Source organism: Bombyx mandarina, chromosome 26, assembly GCF_030267445.1.
Source record: "Bombyx mandarina strain Sakado chromosome 26, ASM3026744v2".
NCBI lineage: Eukaryota > Metazoa > Arthropoda > Insecta > Lepidoptera > Bombycidae > Bombyx > Bombyx mandarina.
The window spans coordinates 2,932,837-2,952,596 of record NC_143232.1 but is presented as its reverse complement, the minus strand read 5'-3'; the positions used below and the strand labels follow the sequence as shown (position 1 = coordinate 2,952,596).

Sequence of the window (19,760 nt, the reverse complement as noted above, 5' to 3'; positions counted from 1 at the left end):
TCTAACTCCATACAAATTTGAGTTAACTTTTACGTTATCGAGAACGTAAAAAAACTCGCATTAATCACACTGCCTACTATCGAAAGTAGACAAGCCTTAGGGTCAATTCCCACTGAAAGAGCAGCGTCTTTTTGAGGCAAAATATTACAAACTATTTTGAATCTTATCTACGTGATTAAAAAGTTCATAATCATTTGAAGGCAAAGGAGGGGTAGCGTGGCGTCGCGAGGATGCCAAAACAAGACCACGCCTACATTGCTATGAGCGGGGACATGAAGCATGTTGACCCGAACATTTTTCTTGGTATGACTGGTATGATTAATTTTAAATTGATCTGGTTTAAAATTAACGGGGCAACAAATCAATAGAATAAAAAAAATAAACATATAAATACATTTATTATTTGAAAACAATTATAGGATTCAACATGAAATTCAAAATATACTTTGTCGATACAACGCAATCGTTCACAATTGTTTTAAACAGCTCAGAGAATTTCGATGCGGACGACGTCTTTAGAGTCACAGAGCCGCGCGCCTCTTTGCATTCCAAACAGTTAATTTCGTAGCCCCTTATAGTCAAGTCCTTAGCGCCAATGTTATAAGGTCGGTTTTCGTTCGAAAGCGTCCCTTTAAAACGTATCTTGTCGTCCGATCGCAGTAAACGTGTAAAATTCGTAAAATAATGACCAAAGTGTATGACGATTTCCGCGTGACGCTTCAAAATACCGCCACTGGCTTCCATCATTAATTTAACTTCATACGTGTATCTGAAAATAGATTTTTAAGATTAAGACTGATTTGTTTAATACACAATCATTAAGATTTTGTTATGATCATAGCGTATTGAGTAGCTAGCAGATGAAACATCTATGCCGCCAACCTTCTTGAATAAGGGATAGAATTCTCAATTATTATTATTTTTATTGCTTAGATGGTTGGACGAGCTCATAGCCCACCTGGTGTTAAGTGGTTACTGGAGCCCATAGACATCTACGACGTAAATGCGCCACCCACCTTGAGATATAAGTTCTAAGGTCTCAAGTATAGTTACAACGGCTACCCATCATTCAAACCGAAACGCATTACTGCTTCACGGCGGAAATAGGCAGGGCGGTGGTACCTATCCGTGCGAACTCACAAGAGGCCCTACCACCAGTAATTACGCAAATTATATTTTTGCGGGTTTCATTTTTTTTTTATTGCTTAGGTGGGTGGACGAGCTCACAGCCCACCTGATGGTAGGTGGTTACTGGAGCCCATAGACATCCACAACGTAAATGCGCCACCCACCTTGAGATATAAGTGGTCGTCGTGGCCTAACGGATAAGACGTCCGGTGCATTCGTGTTGAAGCGATGCACCGGTGTTCGAATCCCGCAGGCGGGTACCAATTTTTCTAATGAAATACGTACTCAACAAATGTTCACGATTGACTTCCACGGTGAAGGAATAACATCGTGTAATAAAAATGAAACCCGCAAAATTATAATTTGCGTAATTACTGGTGGTAGGACGTCTTGTGAGTCCGCACGGGTAAGTACCACCGCCCCGCCTATTTCTGCCGTGAAGCAGTAATGCGTTTCGGTTTGAAGGGTGGGGCAGCCGTTGTGACTATACTGAGACCTTAGAACTATATCTCAAGGTGTGTGGCGCATTTACGTTGTAGATGTCTATGGGCTCCAGTAACCACTTAACATCAGGTGGGCTGTGAGCTCGTCCACACAGCTAAGAAAAAAAAAAAAAAAAAAAAAAAAAATATATCTAAGGTCTCAAGTTTAGTTACATTTTTAGTAAGTGGAAGTCAATCGTGAACATTTGTTAAGTACGTATTTCATTAGAAAAATTGGTACCCGCCTGCGGAATTCGAACACCGTTCCATCACTCGATACGAATGCACCGGACGACTTATCCTGTAGGCCACGACGATTTTACATGTTTATCAAACAAACAAAAGATTACCACCAAACCGTGAAATACTCGGAAGCAATTTTTTTCAAATCGAACATTCGATTCAATCAATAATTTATAGCACGAACAAATAAATCAATATCCATTTATATTTTATTAGTAAGCTAAATTACTATACATCGTATAATATGGTAGTGTTTTGTTAAGTTTTGGTCAAGGCTATTATTCATACTTAAAGTGAAATATATTTAAATAACAATTTAAAACAACCTGTCGATTGACATTTGGTTCAAGCGACGTTTGAAAAAAATTTTAATTTCAACAAGTTCAGAATTGCTGATGTCCATGAGCGACGACAACCACTTACCAATTTCCTTTGATGGCAAAAGATACAATCGCAACGAAGTTTTTAAAATTAAGAAATTTACTCACTCATTCAAGTTATCAAGATGGCAACTCTTTCCGCTTTGCCTGGCAACACTGCTAACGAATTCGCATTCCGCCACAGACTGAACACCGTCCGAGCCTCGACACACATTCGAATACTCCTCGCCGTAATAGCACTTAAAGTACTCTTGCAAGAAACCCGGCAACCAATACGCAAAGTCCCTCCATTTATTTTTGACGTTTAATAAACTGACATCTTTGACATAACCTTCCCAGTTGACGTTCGCGCCCTCTAGTACCGAGCACTTGATTTGAGTTGCCGCTATGTTATAATCTGTCCAAGATGGATTGTTACAGTGGGTGTAATAATCGTCCCAATTTATGTGGTAATTATTGTCTTCGTATTCGTTAAGGAATTCGTTTTTTAGAAGGTTCTTTATGCTCGGCTTCTCGTCGGCCAACAGTTCGATAAGGCCTGACGGGAGACCGTCATCTCGTATGTTCAAAACGAACTGGTTCCCAAAGTATATAATGGCTAATGTACCGAATACGAGCTGGAAATATAAAAAAAACATAAATTAAGCTCCATTCATTTGCTTTCCATAATAGATATAATTTCAACGCCCTAATTGATACATCCAATCGTATAAATTTCTCTGAACTTTGTAAGACTTCGCAAAAAAAAACTCATGGTAAGCCATGAGAAGTTTTTTGATGATTGAATCTTAATTCAATTGGTAAAATATAATACGTTTAGCCAATTAATTATTATTAAATTCACAAATAAATGCGTACCTGAAACGGGGTGACAAATCGCTTCGTTGCTTCAGACTTTGCCAGCAAACAAGTAAAGCCTAAACTTAGGCCAAAGCTCAACACCATGGTCGCCGTATAAATAATCCTTGGTAACGTAATGTACTGCAGAAACGCGAATAATGGCAAGGTCACGGTCATCACTCCGATTAATGGAAGAAATAGGAATGAGCACACTAGCGCCAATGTCCCCCTAATCAATCCGTACGTGGTACAGCCATGTGAAGACATTATGAACATCTGCAACCAACTTAAAGTCACGCAATGTGGTAGCGTTTGTTTAAAAAAACCTTGCCAATCGCTTCTGCGCGCCATCAACACCAAAATGACCGGTATCAACAACGAAAAGAACATTCGACCGTTCAAACAAAACTCTATGCTATTCCCGAGGACATAAGACGGATAATTCGATATGTGAAAATCTAAAAATCTCCACCCCTGATGTACAACTGTATCCTTCTCGTAGGGGTATTTGGCTAGCACGTTAATGGCGAATGAAATTAGAGCTAAAACGTCCGGATATGGGTTCCCGTTAGCTCCAAATGAACACAGTGTAAGGAACATCAGAAAGAAGGACAACACGCAGAGTTCAGAAAACGGAACCCATTGTGTTGCTATAAAGGGATATAAAAACAAATTCACAAACAACGCCACAAAGAACTGAATGAACGGACCCAGATTGTTGCGTACAAACAAATTCTCAGACTCGTCTGGTTGCAAATTACCGTCGCTGTACCTCAAGAAGAGACCGGACCACTTACGAAAATCGATAAACTGTCGTTTCGCATGCAACATTTTGAACGTGCAAATCACCATGGCGACGAAACTGACGTAATAAAGAACTAGCGGAACTAAATGATACAAACTATCGGCACTAACGAATAGATACGCTATTAGAACTAAAGACAGCTCTATGTTGGATAATCTAAACGAAAACGAACCAAAGTAATAGAGTAGTTTGAGATATAAAACTTGTAAGAAAACTATTGGATGTAGAAACGCTTGTTGAAGCAATGGAATGTGATCGAGAGACTTAACGCTAGGGTCCGTTAAGGTCAATTCATAGCTGACTAGAGGCAGTTCGCCCTGACAATAATCGACCGCTGCCGATACTAGATTGTCAACTGTCAAGTTACGTATCTCTTCATTCGGACATCTGTCAGGTAGATCTGAAAAGAACACAATGTGCTAAGAATGATCTTGTCATGCTTTTAATGTACCCTTGACTTGTCGATCGGTTTCACCCAAGTCACTTTTCCCCGAGATAAAGAGTCGCTTGCTTCACTATGGTTTTTATCGTCCATGCCAAGCTCATTACTATAGTAACATATTGCTATGTATTGCTATTGTGCGATATAAAAATTTATTCTGGATAAGATTTGCGAAAAATCCGTCCTTAATGAGTCAAAATTAAAGCCTATCGAAGAGATGGACTCTCAAATCGCGTGATAAGTGAGTGGTGTTTCTCTTTTATATATCATAGTTTACAAGTAGATCGTTTAGTGCCCAAAAATAATCCAAGAGGTCTCATGGGTTGTGTTTTTCGGCAGCAATTACGTTTGCTTTAATGTTCTACAAGTTAAGATCAATTAAACTTTGTTTGCTAATATTGCAATTATATTCTACCATAAAGCCCTTTTGTTAAGATATCTCGTTGATTATTCCAATATTTCGGTGTTCCTAAAGTGAAAACGGTTTGACTCAAGGCGTTTATAGCCCGTGAATCATTCTAGAATGTTCTATTGGAAGTCGTATCGTTAATTACCTTCTTCGAGATCATGTGAGGTACGCAGCGTTCCATTACTGTTTATGTGATCGCCGGCTTGTAGGTCAGATGGTTCTAATGCTTGTGCGGCATCGTCTAGCGCATTTGCCGCTTCTGCAAATAAAAAATCAGACATACTTTTTCGCGCAGTGAATAATGAAGTATCAAATTAGTAATTATTACACCGATGAACCGAAAATTTTAGGAAAAACAGCAGAACCGAAATGTCCCTAATTTTAAACAATACCCGCTCCAACTTTAAAATACTCAGCCGAACGCAACTTTAGCAAATTTAGGTGTGACGTCATTTGGGGCCAAAATATACGACAAGCAAACTATAGATTATAAATGAAAACACAACTATTAGTCACGTGTAATTAATTACCTTAACGTAAATAAGTCAACGATAATCGATATTTGGCAATTTGGAATATGATTCATTATTATTTATATGTAATTAATACCAAATTTAATGTTGAACAAGCAACATCAATTAGCATCGTGTTAATTACGTCAATAGAGTAACCATCCTTAGTAACATTAACTTGGCAAAGTCTTTATTGATTTTATGTTTATATTTAAATGTAAATCACAGTTTAATGCGTATTTTTTTTTTTCATTTCCCTTGTAATAGGCAGACGAGCACACGGCCCACCTGATGGTGAGTGGTTACCGTCGCCCATGGACTTCAGCAATGCCAGGGGCAGAGCCAAGCCGCTGCCTACCGCTATGATATGGACGGGTCCTGTCACGAGTTACGACTGGATGGTTCATAGTACCTGAGTTATCGTCGTCAGGAGAATCGCTGTCTTCGGCGGCTGTCTTCCGTAACGTCGTATTGCAAATCTCTCTTATCCGACGTTCGAGTTGAACCGTTGTTATGTATTGTTCACCATTCGACAAACTACGAACACATAATAAAACTAAAAGAGAAATGTAACCCCCTAATATGATGCGATATATATTTTTTTTTATTTTTTTTTTTATTGCATAGCTGTGTGGACGAGCTCACAGCCCACCTGATGTTAAGTGGTTACTGGAGCCCATAGACATCTACAACGTAAATGCGCCACACACCTTGAGATATAGTTCTAAGGTCTCAGTATAGTCACAACGGCTGCCCCACCCTTCAAACCGAAACGCATTACTGGTTCACGGCAGAAATAGGCGGGGCGGTGGTACCTACCCGTGCGGACTCACAAGAAGTCCTACCACCAGTAATTACGCAAATTATAATTTTGCGGGTTTCATTTTTATTACACGATGTTATTCCTTCACCGTGGAAGTCAATCGTGAACATTTGTTGAGTACGTATTTCATTAGAAAAATTGGTACCCGCCTGCGGGATTCGAACACCGGTGCATCGCTTCAACACGAATGCACCCTATATATCCCTATCTACCTACATTGATTGGTGTCAGTTGATAATGGATTCATTTTTGCCGCCTAAGAGCAGAACGTTATCAGGCCAAGTCGTCGTGGCCTAAAGGATAAGAAGTCCGGTACATTCGTATCTACCGATGCAATGGTGTTCGAATCCCGCAGGCGGGTACCAATTTTTCTAATGAAATACGTACTCAACAAACGTTGTTCACGATTGACTTCCACAGTCAAGGAATAACATCGTGTAATAAAAATCAAACCCGCAAAATTATAATTTGCGTATTTACTGGTGGTAGGACCTCTTGTGAGTCCGCGCGGGTAGGTACCACTACCCCGCCTATTTCTGCCGTGAAGCAGTAATGCGTTTCGATTTAAAGGGTAGGGCAGCCGTTTAACTATACCGAGACCTTAGAATTTATATCTCAAGGTGGTTGGCGCATTTACGTTGTAGATGTCTATGGGCTCCAGTAACCACTTAACATCAGGTGGGCTGTGAGCTCGTTCACAAATCGAAGCAACAAAAATAAAAAGGCCACTATAAAATGAAGTTTTAATTTCACAATTCTTTTGAAAGCGGATTATGATAATCAGAAAACGTCGTGGGTATACGATTAGATCGGGGGAAATGTTTTCAGTGAAGTTATTTTACCTGGCAAATAGATCTCTAGCCGCTTTCCTAGCGACCGTCTCCTGTCTGCTAGCCGCCAGACAAGACTTGGCACGTACTATCGCTGCGCTGTCCTCATCTATGACGCCGCTACGGATACACCTGCGAATACAATTGGGACGTCCAATCTCATACCATAAAAATCGGTACCATGCAAATTTGAAGTAATCAACGTTATTCTATCTCGAGCCACTCCTAGCGCTTACTGTAGCTACACAATAAGACACGGGACGACTATGAACTCTAGATCGTAATGGAATATGCAATTTCGAAAAGGGCACATGTCGCATATTTTGTCAAATACGTTTTTTCATATACAGCGCAGCATATACAGGCAGCGGCTTGGCTCGGTAGGCAGCGGCTTGGCTCGGTAGGCAGCGGCTTGGCTCTGCCGCTGGCATTGCTGAAGTCCGTGGGCGACGGTAACCACTCACCATCAGGTGGGCCGTATGCCATACAAAGGCAATAAATAAAAAAAAAAAACATGTAGTTTTGAGGCTTACCTACGCCCATTTTATAATAATTCCAGTAATTTTCAATAATTAACAGTAAAATATATCTCAAAAGCTAATATTTTAAATTTTACACTGCTTTAGAAAATAATCAGTTTTTTTTCATTTCCTGAACATTTTACATTTTGAGAGATGTGCCCTTTTCGAAATTACATATTCAATTAAAAATGCATTGAGCTTTTCTTAAATGAATGCTTTAATAGCCAAACTAAACAGCAACTCGCACTAAACTGAAGCAGTAATGCGTTTCGGTTTGAGGTGTCGGGCAGCCTATAAAACTAAGACTCATGTTTCAAAGTAAATGGTGGCATTTACGTTGTTTGATGTCCATGGGCTCCAGTAACCACACAGCACCGGTTGGACTGGGAGTTTGTCCGCCCAACTTAGCAATGAAAAAAATTAAAACAAAAGCCATATTTGAGTCGACTATTATCAAAGGCGGCAATCTGACTTTTGGACAATGATTGGTAAATCAGAAAAACGAATTATTGACTTTGAATTCCATTGGCAGTCACAAAACTCTTCGGAACGACATCTTAGATAAATAACAGGTTAACTATTAACCTTTATTTAATGCAGGTTTTGAACCGTATTCTTTGAAGGAGACGATTATATTCAAATAAATCTGTATTGACATATCAATAAAATTTTTTTGTCCAAATGTACAGATTGCCGCCTTTGATAATAGACGACTCATTTCAAGGTTATTTTCTATTAAACTGTTTATTAGACTGCAATAACAAAATTACGTGTACAAATTTTCGTGTTAATCAGATATCGTTAAGTTGGTAACAATTACATTGAGATTCCGTGACATATATAGACAGACAGTATATTATAGACTGAGTTAATAAGCCATATATCACACGTATACCACGATTTTTTGCAAGGCATTTATGTACCTGCTTAATTTTCGCTATTATTTTACTGTGTGACATTTCTATTATTTTATAAATTCTTTTTTTTTCTTCTTTTGGCAATAGCGTTAACTTTTAGCCAATGACGTAAATTAAAAGATTGGGAAAAATTCTATTATTTATGAAAAAAAACCTCACGTAGAACGCTGTAGTTCCTCATGTACTCTGCCCCATTTAATCTTCCACGCGACAAAGTCATTACTATCGAAGTTCATTTATACTTTACGCTATTAAAAATAATAAATATGTTTGTGTATTAACACTGGTCGCGGTATGTCCACTACATCGTGCAATGAACATCTCTCAAACAACAACTCAATATAATCGATTTGTTTGTTTGTTTATTTTTAAGTTATGCGAGATATTCAAAGCAATTACCTCATTTCATTGTTCACAGTGGTCAGATGAATTTAGAAAAAAAAACATTATCTTTAACAAACGACATGACAATGCCTTATTTTTAAACACATGACAGTTTTGATTAATCTGTTGATTACAGTGTTTTTTTTTTTTTAAGTAAAAACTTCTTTAACGCTGCTGTAATTTGAAAATCAATGAAACGGAAATAACACTGAAAAGAGACAACCATAACTATAGGACTTGATCTACGAGAATGAGATAGAATACTTCTGAAGCATTCACTTCTAGCTTGTGAGAACAAAACATCATTCTCTTGCCCTTCTGCCCAGTAACCTGGGGTCTGCGCAACATGTTTTCTCTTTTTATACTGCTCTATCATATACAATTTCTTCGCTCACTCCCCTCTTACACATATCGTCTTTCACCCAATCCATCCATTTCTTCTTGGGTCTACCTTTTCCTCTATATCCTTCCCCATTTATAGTTAACACTCTCTTACCAACCTCATTTTCATTTCGTCTCATCACATGTCGATACCATCGCGCACTTCTCAACTTCTCTGTCACAGGTGCCACTTTCAGACTTCCTCTAACATATTATATTACATATCGTGCGTATGCGACAAAACATCATTTTTATTTACTTACTAGCGACCCGCCCTCACTTCGCTTCGGAAACTGTAATTTATTATTGATTTCTCCACTATTAAATCCGTTGCGTAGTTTTAAAAATCAAACCCGCAAAATTATAATTTGCGATTACTGGTGGTAGGACCTCTTGCGAGTCCGTGCGGGTAGGTACCACCACCCCGCCTATTTCTGCCGTGCAGTAATGCGTTTCGATTTGAAGGGTAGGGCAGCCGTTGTAACTATACCGAGACCTTAGAACTTATATCTCAAGGTGGTTGGCGCATTTACGTTGTATATGTCTATGGCCTCCAGTAACCACTTAACATAAGGTGGGCTGTGAGCTCGTTCACCCAGCGAAGCAATGACTCTGTCACAGGTGCCACTTTCAGACTTCCTCTAACATATTATATTACATATCGTGCATATGCGACAAAACATCATTTTTATTTACTTACTAGCGACCCGCCCTCGCTTCGCTTCGGAAACTGTAATTTATTATTGATTTCTCCACTATTTAATGGATGTTATTATACATATGGTCTATGGATGCCAAACATGGGCATTGACAAAAAACAATAAAATAAAATAAACATCTTATGTCAGAACAATATAGAAAGAAGTATCACTGGAATTAAGAGAAAAGATAGAATTAGACTAACATACGTAAAAAATATAACAAAATTAAAAAGCGTCGAAAAGGTTCATAAAATGCAAAAGTGGAGATGGGCAGGACATATGTTAAGAGAGACACAAGAAAAGTGGACAAAGAATGTAACGGAATGGTACCCAAGAGATGGCCATAGAAGTTAAGGCAGAAAAAATCAAAGATGGGAAGATGATTTCAAAAGAATAGCTGGTGGAGAGTGGCTGAGAAAGTCAAAGGACAGGACCTTGTGGAAAACATTAGAGGAGGCCTATGTCGAGAGACAAGCTGTTTCCTAGCATTAAAATATATATATATATATAATATTTAGATATAATTTATATAGTAATTTTTTAGTATTGTAATTTTTTTTAACAGCAATAAAGGCTTATTATTATTATATTATACATAATATAAACCTTCCTCTTCAATCACTCTATCTATTAAAAAAACCGCATCAAAATCCGTTGCGTAGTTTTAAAGACTTAAGCATACATAGGGACAGACAGGTATAGGGACAGAGAAAGCGATTTTGTTTTATACTATGTAGTGATATACCAGCTTTTCCGCACCCTATTCATAATTGACACAAGCTGCACGGTTTTAATATCGCGTTTATTACGAATACTTTACAATTCTCGTGGGCATTTCATGGACGACTCGGGTGTTACTTGTCGACATTTGAATATGGTGTTAAGTAACGTCAAATCTTCAATAAAATATAAAAATATTTATTAACACAAGTTTTTTGTAGCCTTCAAAAAAAATATTTATACTGACCTTCTTAAAAGCCTCCTTGCTTCCGGGTGCGCTTGTTCCGTTGCGCATATGAGCCATTCTAAAGCCTGTTTGAAATTTGATATCTTGTCAGCCTCAAGCTCTGAAACATTTTGTTTCTATTTACCAACTCGAACAAGCCTAAAGTTGGGTTAGCGACGCATTATTATTATTATTATATTTTTTTTTTTTATTGCTTAGATGAGTGGACGAGCTCACAGCCCACCTGGTGTTAAGTGGTTACTGGAGCCCATAGACATCTACAACGTAAATGCGCCACCCACCTTGAGATATAAGTTCTAAGGTCTCAATTATAGTTACAACGGCTGCCCCACCCTTCAAACCGAAACGCATTACTGCTTCACGGCAGAAATAGGCAGGGTGGTGGTACCTACCCGTGCGGACTCACAAGAGGTCCTACCACCAGTAATTACGCAAATTATAATTTTGCGGGTTTCATTTTTATTACACGATGTTATTCCTTCACCGTGGAAATCAATCGCGAACATTTGTTGAGTACGTATTTCATTAGAAAAATTGGTACCCGCCTGCGGGATTCGAACACCGGTGCATCGCTCAACACGAATGCACCGGACGTCTTATCCGTTAGGCCACGACGACTTCATATTAGACCTTTTTTAGGCCTTTCTTTATTGCCTAAATGGTTGGATGAGCTCACGGCCCATCTCGTGTCAAGTGGTAACTCGAGCCCATAGACATCTACAACGTAAATGCCGTCACCCACCTTGAGACATGAGTTCTAAGGTCTCCGTTTTTACAGTACAACGGCTGCTCCAGCCTTCAACCGAAACGCATTACTGCTTCGCCGCAGATACAGGCAGGGTGGCACCTACCTGATGGGACCTACCCTTGTGGACTAACACGACGCCCTATAACCAGTAATTACGTAAAAATTAAATAACTTCACTTCAGAACAATGTAAAATCGAAAGTTTTATACCTACTTCATTGAGTTTAATAAGAATTATTAAGCAATCATTTCAGTCTACATCTGTTCAAATATCTTTGTGCAATTGGAGGAAATACAATACGTGATGATTACATCAATATTGCAGGTTAAATCCAAACCATTTTAACATCTCTTTTTTTTTGCGTGTTTTTAGTACATTTTAATAACACACTCAACGGGATAGCTTTATGATTAAATTGTAAATAGCTATAAAAAATATAAATAAATAAATAATAATAATAAATAAAAAAATTAATATTTACTAACAATCACGCCACATTAACTGGTCCCGTGATAAGTTCGTAAATAACTTGTGTTACAGATACCAGATAACGGAAATAAATGTAAGATTTTTATTATACACATACATATATTTAATATACATCCACAACCCTGGAAAAGACATTTATATTTATCATACAAATATCTTCCCTTGGCGGGATTCGAACCCGCGACCCCCTTGTGTAGTGACCATGTCACTTACCACTACACCAGACGGCCGTTAGAACTAACTTTATCCATATTTGTGTCCAAATTATTCACTTTGTTATCAGATTTATTTTTTATTCTTTTATTTTTTTATTGCAATTATAATAATCATAGAACAGCAAATTACATATGGATTACTACTATATATGTATGTAGGATGGATAATAAGAGATATGAAGTATGACTGAGTGAGAGAGATAGGAGATGCCCTGTTAAAAGCTAAGAAAGACTGCGAATTGATGTTTGAGATATCGTTTTATTTTAAGCTAGAGAAGGACTGAGGGTAGTTACTCGATGGAATGGAAGACATGTTGTTACTCGGAAGACGAATGATATGTATATTTTATTTACTTTGCTATAATAAAGATGGAATCAAAATCAAGTTTGTGTGAAACAATCAACAGTTTTATTAGCTCAATCTGAATAGAGGATCCCACTATAGATATTATGTATATACATATATAAAGAGACATGATGACCAAAATTTGTGTTCATGCTCTAGTTAGCCTCATTGACCTCCTTCTGAACTATTTCAGCTACGTAACAGTAGACCTGGCTTGGAGTTATAGTGTGAAAATGAATTCCAGGCCAATAATATTATTATGTCCTATTTTTTAATGATTTTCCATTTATGTTAAAAGACATTTTGATATTTGGCAATGTTTTGTTTAATGTAATCTCTTATACCGTGTACTATTTACACTCACCACATTTTTCTTCCAAAAGCTGTTTAGCCAGTACCACTTGAGATTCAGCACAACCATCCTCAGCTAACTGATTCCTAAGTCGACGCAGTGACCCTTGAGGTCCATCTGAAACAAGATCGTTCTTCAACAGTATTAAAGGTACATTCTTTTTGTATGACAGTTGAAGTATATATAAGTAAATTATACAGAACAAAGGAAGCATTTATTTGTCTCAAGATGTGGCATCTTTTCATTGTACCACTAAAACAACTGAACCCTTTGCAGTCATGTCTAGTCTCAGCCACCACAGCAAAGAACCATAGTTATCTTAGACAACTACAAAGGATTTAACAATGAGACTTCTATGCAATTACAGTGTAGTGTACAGTGCCTAGTAACAAGGTGGAATGATGATATACATGGAATAGCAGGCAATGGATATAGATGAGGCCCAGAATCAGGTTGCATAGAAAGACTTGGTAATGGTATATGTCCAACAGGACTAGAATAAGCTGTTAATGGATGGATGATGTGATATTTAAGCTTTCTAAAGTAAGAAACTTACTACTAACAACACACATAAAAAATAAGCAAATATATGCGGGGGTCAGGGTTCAAATGTTTATTTACATTATTATAATTTAATATTAACCTGCAAAATTCGCACTATAAAATTAAATAAATAAATGCATAAAATAGTTACCGATTTTTACTAAATTTGAATATTCACAAGGTCAATCGGAAAACTAAAAATAAAGGCGTGTTAATGATGAATTTTCGCTACCATAATCAGTTTTCTTAATTCATCAATCATTGTTAAATTTTATTATTGTGCCCCTACAATAAACTTCTAAATTTTGAGTTTAGAATTTTGACTTACCATGTAAATTCCACCGTTTGCGTCCCCCGGGCATTACCTTTTAATTCATTTATAAAACACAAAAATATGTAAAGTTTCCAATAAATTTTATATATCCACAATAGTTGCTTTACCTAAAAATAGTTTTATTTGTTTGTTTTGATTAGAAAATAGTAAGAAACGCACAGACGGTTCGCAATTTTTTGCTTCAATCTCAATGCTTGTGTCAATTGTCAATGTCATTAAAATTTGACTTGGGAAAATTTTGCAACTGCAAATTCATGGAAACATAATTTAAATAAAACCTAAATGCATGTTTTAAAATTATACTCTCACACTTAATTTAAATAGCACTTTTACTTGACACAGTTGACTGTCTCCCTACTATGCTTTAATGGTGTAAACTGTAAACGTGATTCTATATTGTAGAAAGTTACCGTGTGTGTGGATTATGATTAAATTTAAGTCCTACGCGTTCGCCCACACACGGATGCACTCATCTAAGAAAAAAACTAACGTGTTCTGAAAATAGACAAACTTTTCGACAAGGGATTCCTTGTTTATTTTCGGTTCTCCTAATTTTCATCTTGTAGCAGCTTGTTCTATTTGAAACTTGGTTATTCCGGTTATTGACCTAAGTTCATGGAAATTCAGAAATTAAAATCAAGACAATCATTTTTAATATACAAAAATAATAGTGGCAGTACTGTTACTGGTGGTAGGACTTCTTGTGAATCCGTGCGGGTAGATAAGCTGCCTAATTCTGCCGTGAAGCAGTAATGCGTTTCGGTTTGAAGGGTGGGGCAGCCGTTGTAACTATACTTGAGACCTTAGAACTGATATCTCAAGTTGGGTGGCGCTTTTACGTCGTAGATATTTAAGGGGTCCAGTAACCACGTAACACCAGGTGGGCTGTGAGCTCGTCCACCCATCTAAGCAATAAAAAAAAAACATTTTACAACACTATTTAAGTAACAATTATGCGACCTTACTCAGATAACAGTGCTATGAAATAGTAATATTATGTATGTTTTTATACAAATTCTCAAAAAAACAACGACATTGTATAAGTTTATTTTAGCATTCAAGCGAACTATCATTCTTAATTGCCTTAATCGTATATGCAAAGAATAAGTATTAAGGATTAGGACATCGTGACCCACTTGCTGTGATAAATTGATCAGAAAGTCAATATTGGTTTCTTTTTTGACGAAAGCACACAATGTGGACTCAAAGTATTAGAATTATAAAAAGGTTAAGAGGCTCGAACATAGTATTTCTATATAAATAGTGATTTTATTTTCGAGTCTTGCCAAGAAGTTGTTCTATTTAATTTCGTTTCATTCCAGTTTAATTGTTACTTTCATTTTGGTTTCAACCTTACGTATATTTCTTTCAGTAGCAAAGTATACTTGAAATGTTTCAGTTGCAGTTGAAATGTTGCATTTAGTATGTACTTTACTTTCAACAAAATGAAAGACTATTAAGAATTCTAGCCAGGAACTCGAGGAAATATTGCTATATAAATATTGCTAAGCTATCTGAATTGTTTTATTTAGTTATTATTATGATTATGTTATATTATTTGGTGCATCTTGTAAACGTGTAATATTAGTTTCTTATTAAACGTTTAGTATTTAAGAAAATGCACAATTTTGAAACAAAATCACGGAACGCTGTTTGTTGTGTTCTTTCAAATTCATTCAACTGCATTGAACTTCTTATAATTTCCTACCAAATTACTGAGATGTTATTTCATTTCATATAGCTCGGCACGGTATCTATAGCTCATGTTTCTTTTGCTTAATCAAGAGTTAATAAATAAATAAAAATAAGTTTGACATACTCTGGTTTTAAGTAGGGATGGCCAAAAATGGCAATTTTTAATGATGAAGACGATGTTTTCCTTTTTACAAACAGTGTTTATAAAATAAAAAACTAAATTTCGAGATCGTTTACCTTTTTCTGTTGTAGAAAATAAGCATCCCAAAAGCAACGACGTCACGTCAATTAATAAATTCTGATAATTATGCTCTTAGCTTGGATCCTACTACTAGTCTCAAAGACCGATACGACTATTTTAAAGCATTGTCCTTTCAGCTTAAAGGGCTATTATAGCTACGTACAGATGGGTAGGTGTGCTCACGGGCTCAACCTAAGAGAATTTTATACCTAACACTAGTGTTAACAAGATAATACTATTGCTGCAAGAGCAGCACTTCGCAGAATACATATAGCACTAGATCGGAACCGTGACCCACTGAGAAGATCCGGCGAGAAACTCAATGGGATGTTTCTATGGGTTAGTTCAGTCGTCGAACTGTTCGTCGAAATTGACAAGTTTCATGAAAACGGTGACCGTTGCTTGAAGAGCCTGGAGTGCTGGAAGCACCTGGAGTGGATTCAGGCGATCCGACAAGGCATCTTTGGAATAACAGCGGCTATAAGTTGCGCCGTCACCTGGATCGTAAAAGTAACTGGCAGTGACTACGATAAGTGGGTTAGTCGGGCCCTTTGTCGACGTAGCGTTCTGATGCAACCTTAAAATATTCACGTATCGGTTATAATCATAGTGAAGTTTAAATAGTTCTGAAAATTGGTGATTATGCATCATCATATAATCAACGATGGATTCGATATGCATTTCTATAGCATTGTTCGATACTCAATCGAAACAAAATTTCATGCACCGCGTAACACTACATCGATACTCGATAATGTCGATACGTATCGCGCATCTTCAATGATTAGTGTAAATGTCAAATGTAAATGACAAATGTCAAACGGATGTTTCCATTATGCCGGAGGGGGATTACCATGCGTTGTTTCATTGTTTGTTAACGAAATAGCTTCTACCTAATTATTTTTATGAGGGTTAAATCTTAAGATATATCAAGTCCACGGTACCGAAGTAACGAACTTGTTACTTTTTTGTGAATCAGTCCATTTGACTGCATCGCAATCAGTTTTAATACTAAACAAAGGCAGTTGGTGCCTGACTAGAAGATCAATAGTATACATCATGCTTACTCCACGTTTTAAATTAACGCAAGACGACAACCACATATTTGTAACAGTTCACGCACCGTATACAAACATTGGAGATACAGAAATAGATGTTGATGGCGAAAATTTCCTTTTTGTGTCTAGTCCTTACTTCCTTCGATTGCGATTACCTGGCAGAATCGTTGATGATGATCGGGCAAAAGGTTCATACACTTGTGATTCGGGAGACTTCAATCTCACATTTGAAAAAGAAACTGCCGGGGAACATTTTGAGAACCTTGACATGATCACAAATTTACTAGCACCTCGTGATATACCAGATGTCAATCCTAATCTAGTTGAAATGCTTGAAGAAGATGGTATTACCCTGGAAAATGACAGTGACAGTGAGAACTTAGAAAAATTCACATATGGCTTTGCTAATAAAATATCCAATGAATTTTGCAGCATCGGAAATGAATTTCCACAAATTTTTGAATTAAAAGCACCTGAAAATGTTGCTGTGGACGAACGTAATTCTATGAGGATGAAACATGAAAATGATAAATTCTCCTCTGATCATTATCTGGCAGACTTTTTTGATGATGAACTTCTTGCACCGTACTTATCATCCACTTCTTATTGGGACAAAGGGGATTTAAAAAATGAAGTCGAATTTACAGATGAAGAAGTAGCCATATTAAAAGAATTGCCAAACAAGCATTATTTGCTAAGCAAAGAAGAGTATAGAGAAATTATGCTCGGATTAATTGATATCTTGTTTGGGTATTGCTACGACAAAAGAACAACATTAAATGAAAGCACAGTGGAGTCAAGCTGGACCATAAACAAGCTTTCTTCAACACTAAGTTGGTTCTGCTCTTTCTTAGATACAAGACATGTTTTGATTGCATGCTACAGGAGAGCACTCACCTATCCGATATTTAGGAACTATGAGCTGTGTAACAAAGTAAAGAACGATCTAGTATCACTATTACGTAAAGGCAAGAAATTGGTAATAAAATGTATGATTGAAGTACATCAAATGTTCAACACTAGTAATGATGCACGTTATATCTTGAACCAGCTTTATATCAAAGACTATTTGGTGTTCTTACAAAAATGTCGTAATGAGGAAATCATGGAAATATGCAATAATATAGCTAATATTGAGCTCTGTAAAAAAGATTTGAACTTAGAGTTAGATGAATTGGAAATGGCTGCTGAAATGGTTAAACAGGAAGAAACTGAAATCATGGAGAATGAGATGGCCGTCCAAATGGCTTCCATGTCCTTACTGCCGGGATTGAAAAAGAATATTGCTCCATACCTTGATGAGAGTGATGATGACACTGACAGCTCAACGGACTCCAGTGATGATAGTTCTTCTGAAGATTCCTCTGATGAAGGCCTAGATTCCGATGATGATCCATGAAAAACAAGAGGAGTGTAAATAATTCAATTCTTGAAAGACACTAATTTGTGTGAATTTGCATGTTTTGATTGCACTTAATTTGCTTCATGCAATCAATTAATGAATTTATTGTATAAATTTTAAGATATTTGAATATGTTAGAAAGACTGAATAGTTTAGTGTCAAGAGAATAAAGGGCTGGTTTAAAGGTTTGAAAGATTATATAATAATTAAAAAAAATTATTCTATATTAATTCATCATTAAATTCTATTTAACCTATGGCAGAATTCCAGACATTTGATAACCGATGCTTTCAATGTTATTTTGAAAGTTGTGTGCACAAACGCACAGCCCATCTGATTTGAAGTGATAACTGAAGCTGATAGAATGTCCTAGCCACTATTATTCTGTGGCAAACATAGACTGTAGAGTCTACACACTGCCTCCTGTAAACTGCATACTATGTATTTAATAATTTAATTATAATGTAATACTGCTATTTTTTAAAGAAGGCATTTATGTTAACTGAAACTACAGCAGTGTTCAGTTTCTTCTCAAATTTCAAGAAAATTAATCATGTACCTCGCAAGTCTAGATTAGCATTCAATGATCAATTACTGACTGCAAAGTGTAGTCTAAAAAAAGCGTATTAAAAACAAATTAATGAAATCGTTGAGAAATGTGAACATTTATAATAAACAAAATTATCTATGTATTGACATTTTCCTAAAATAAATAACTGTTTATAAAATATCACATTTATTTCACTAGTTTTCTTTTTGTCAGTTTCTAGTTTTTATGGCAGTTATAGCCATAACAGATTGTTGTTGTTGTTGTCCTAGGGCACCCTGCTGGTACATAGGGCCCTCACAAGTTGTCTCCACTTGACCCTGTCTTGAGCTTGCTCCTTGACATCACTTCAGATCACGTCATCCATAAATTACGTCACACGTTAAGGGGCAGGTTATCAACAGAATGTGATATTGTGTGACATGGGGCCCAGGGTGTCAAAAGTGTTACGTGACGATTTAAGATTTAAAAAACTTACATACCAAAAAGTCAGCTCCTTTCTCTGTTATCTAACATATTTGACCTTACGTTGACTTGATTAAATATTATTTAATAAAAATAATAAAGAAAATAAAAATAACTTTTTTATTTATTGCTTAGATGGGTAGACAAGCTCACAGACCAACTGGTGTTAAGTGGTTATTGGAGCCCATGGACATCTACAACGTAAACGCGCCACCCACCTTGAGATATAAGTTCTAAGATTGAGATCTTATAGTATAGTTACAACGGCTGCCCCACCCTTTAAACCGAAACGCATTACTGCTTCACGGCAGAAATAGGCAGGGCGGTGGTATCTACCCGCGCGAGCTCACAAGAGGTCCTACCACCAGTAATTACGCAAATTATAATTTTGCGGGTTTCACTTTTATTACACGATGTTATTCCTTCACCGTGGAAGTCAATCGTGAACATTTGTTGAGTAGGTACGTAATTCATTAGAAAAATTGGTACCCGCTTGGGATTCGAACACAGGTGCATCGCTCAACACAAATTCACCGGACGTCTTATCTCTTAGGCCACGA

General features: G+C 36.9%; 2 protein-coding genes across 4 annotated transcripts; one reads left to right on the top strand and one right to left on the bottom strand.

Moving 5' to 3' along the window:
- Positions 1 to 379: 379 nt before the first annotated feature.
- Positions 380 to 14,169, bottom strand: wfs1 (wolframin ER transmembrane glycoprotein wfs1). 3 transcript variants are annotated; one of them, XM_028184762.2, is made up of 9 exons: positions 13,787 to 14,169; positions 12,928 to 13,032; positions 10,766 to 10,865; positions 6,907 to 7,026; positions 5,654 to 5,778; positions 4,875 to 4,988; positions 3,092 to 4,278; positions 2,342 to 2,850; positions 380 to 769 (listed from the first exon to the last, which is right to left on the bottom strand). In XM_028184762.2, exons 1-9 carry the CDS (start codon positions 13,818 to 13,820, stop codon positions 400 to 402), a joined length of 2,664 nt encoding a protein of 887 aa, XP_028040563.2. In that variant the 5' UTR covers positions 13,821 to 14,169; the 3' UTR covers positions 380 to 399. The 3 variants fall into 3 exon arrangements, with proteins under 3 accessions (XP_028040563.2, XP_028040565.2, XP_089595005.1); XM_028184764.2 differs by having other exon boundaries at positions 12,928 to 13,048; positions 13,787 to 14,000; XM_089738879.1 differs by having other exon boundaries at positions 13,790 to 13,959.
- Positions 14,170 to 16,487: 2,318 nt separating this feature from the next.
- LOC114250771 (protein SHQ1 homolog) lies at positions 16,488 to 18,927 on the top strand. The gene has a single exon (XM_028184772.2). It carries the CDS (start codon positions 16,788 to 16,790, stop codon positions 18,183 to 18,185), a length of 1,398 nt encoding a protein of 465 aa, XP_028040573.2. The 5' UTR covers positions 16,488 to 16,787; the 3' UTR covers positions 18,186 to 18,927.
- Positions 18,928 to 19,760: the final 833 nt, after the last annotated feature.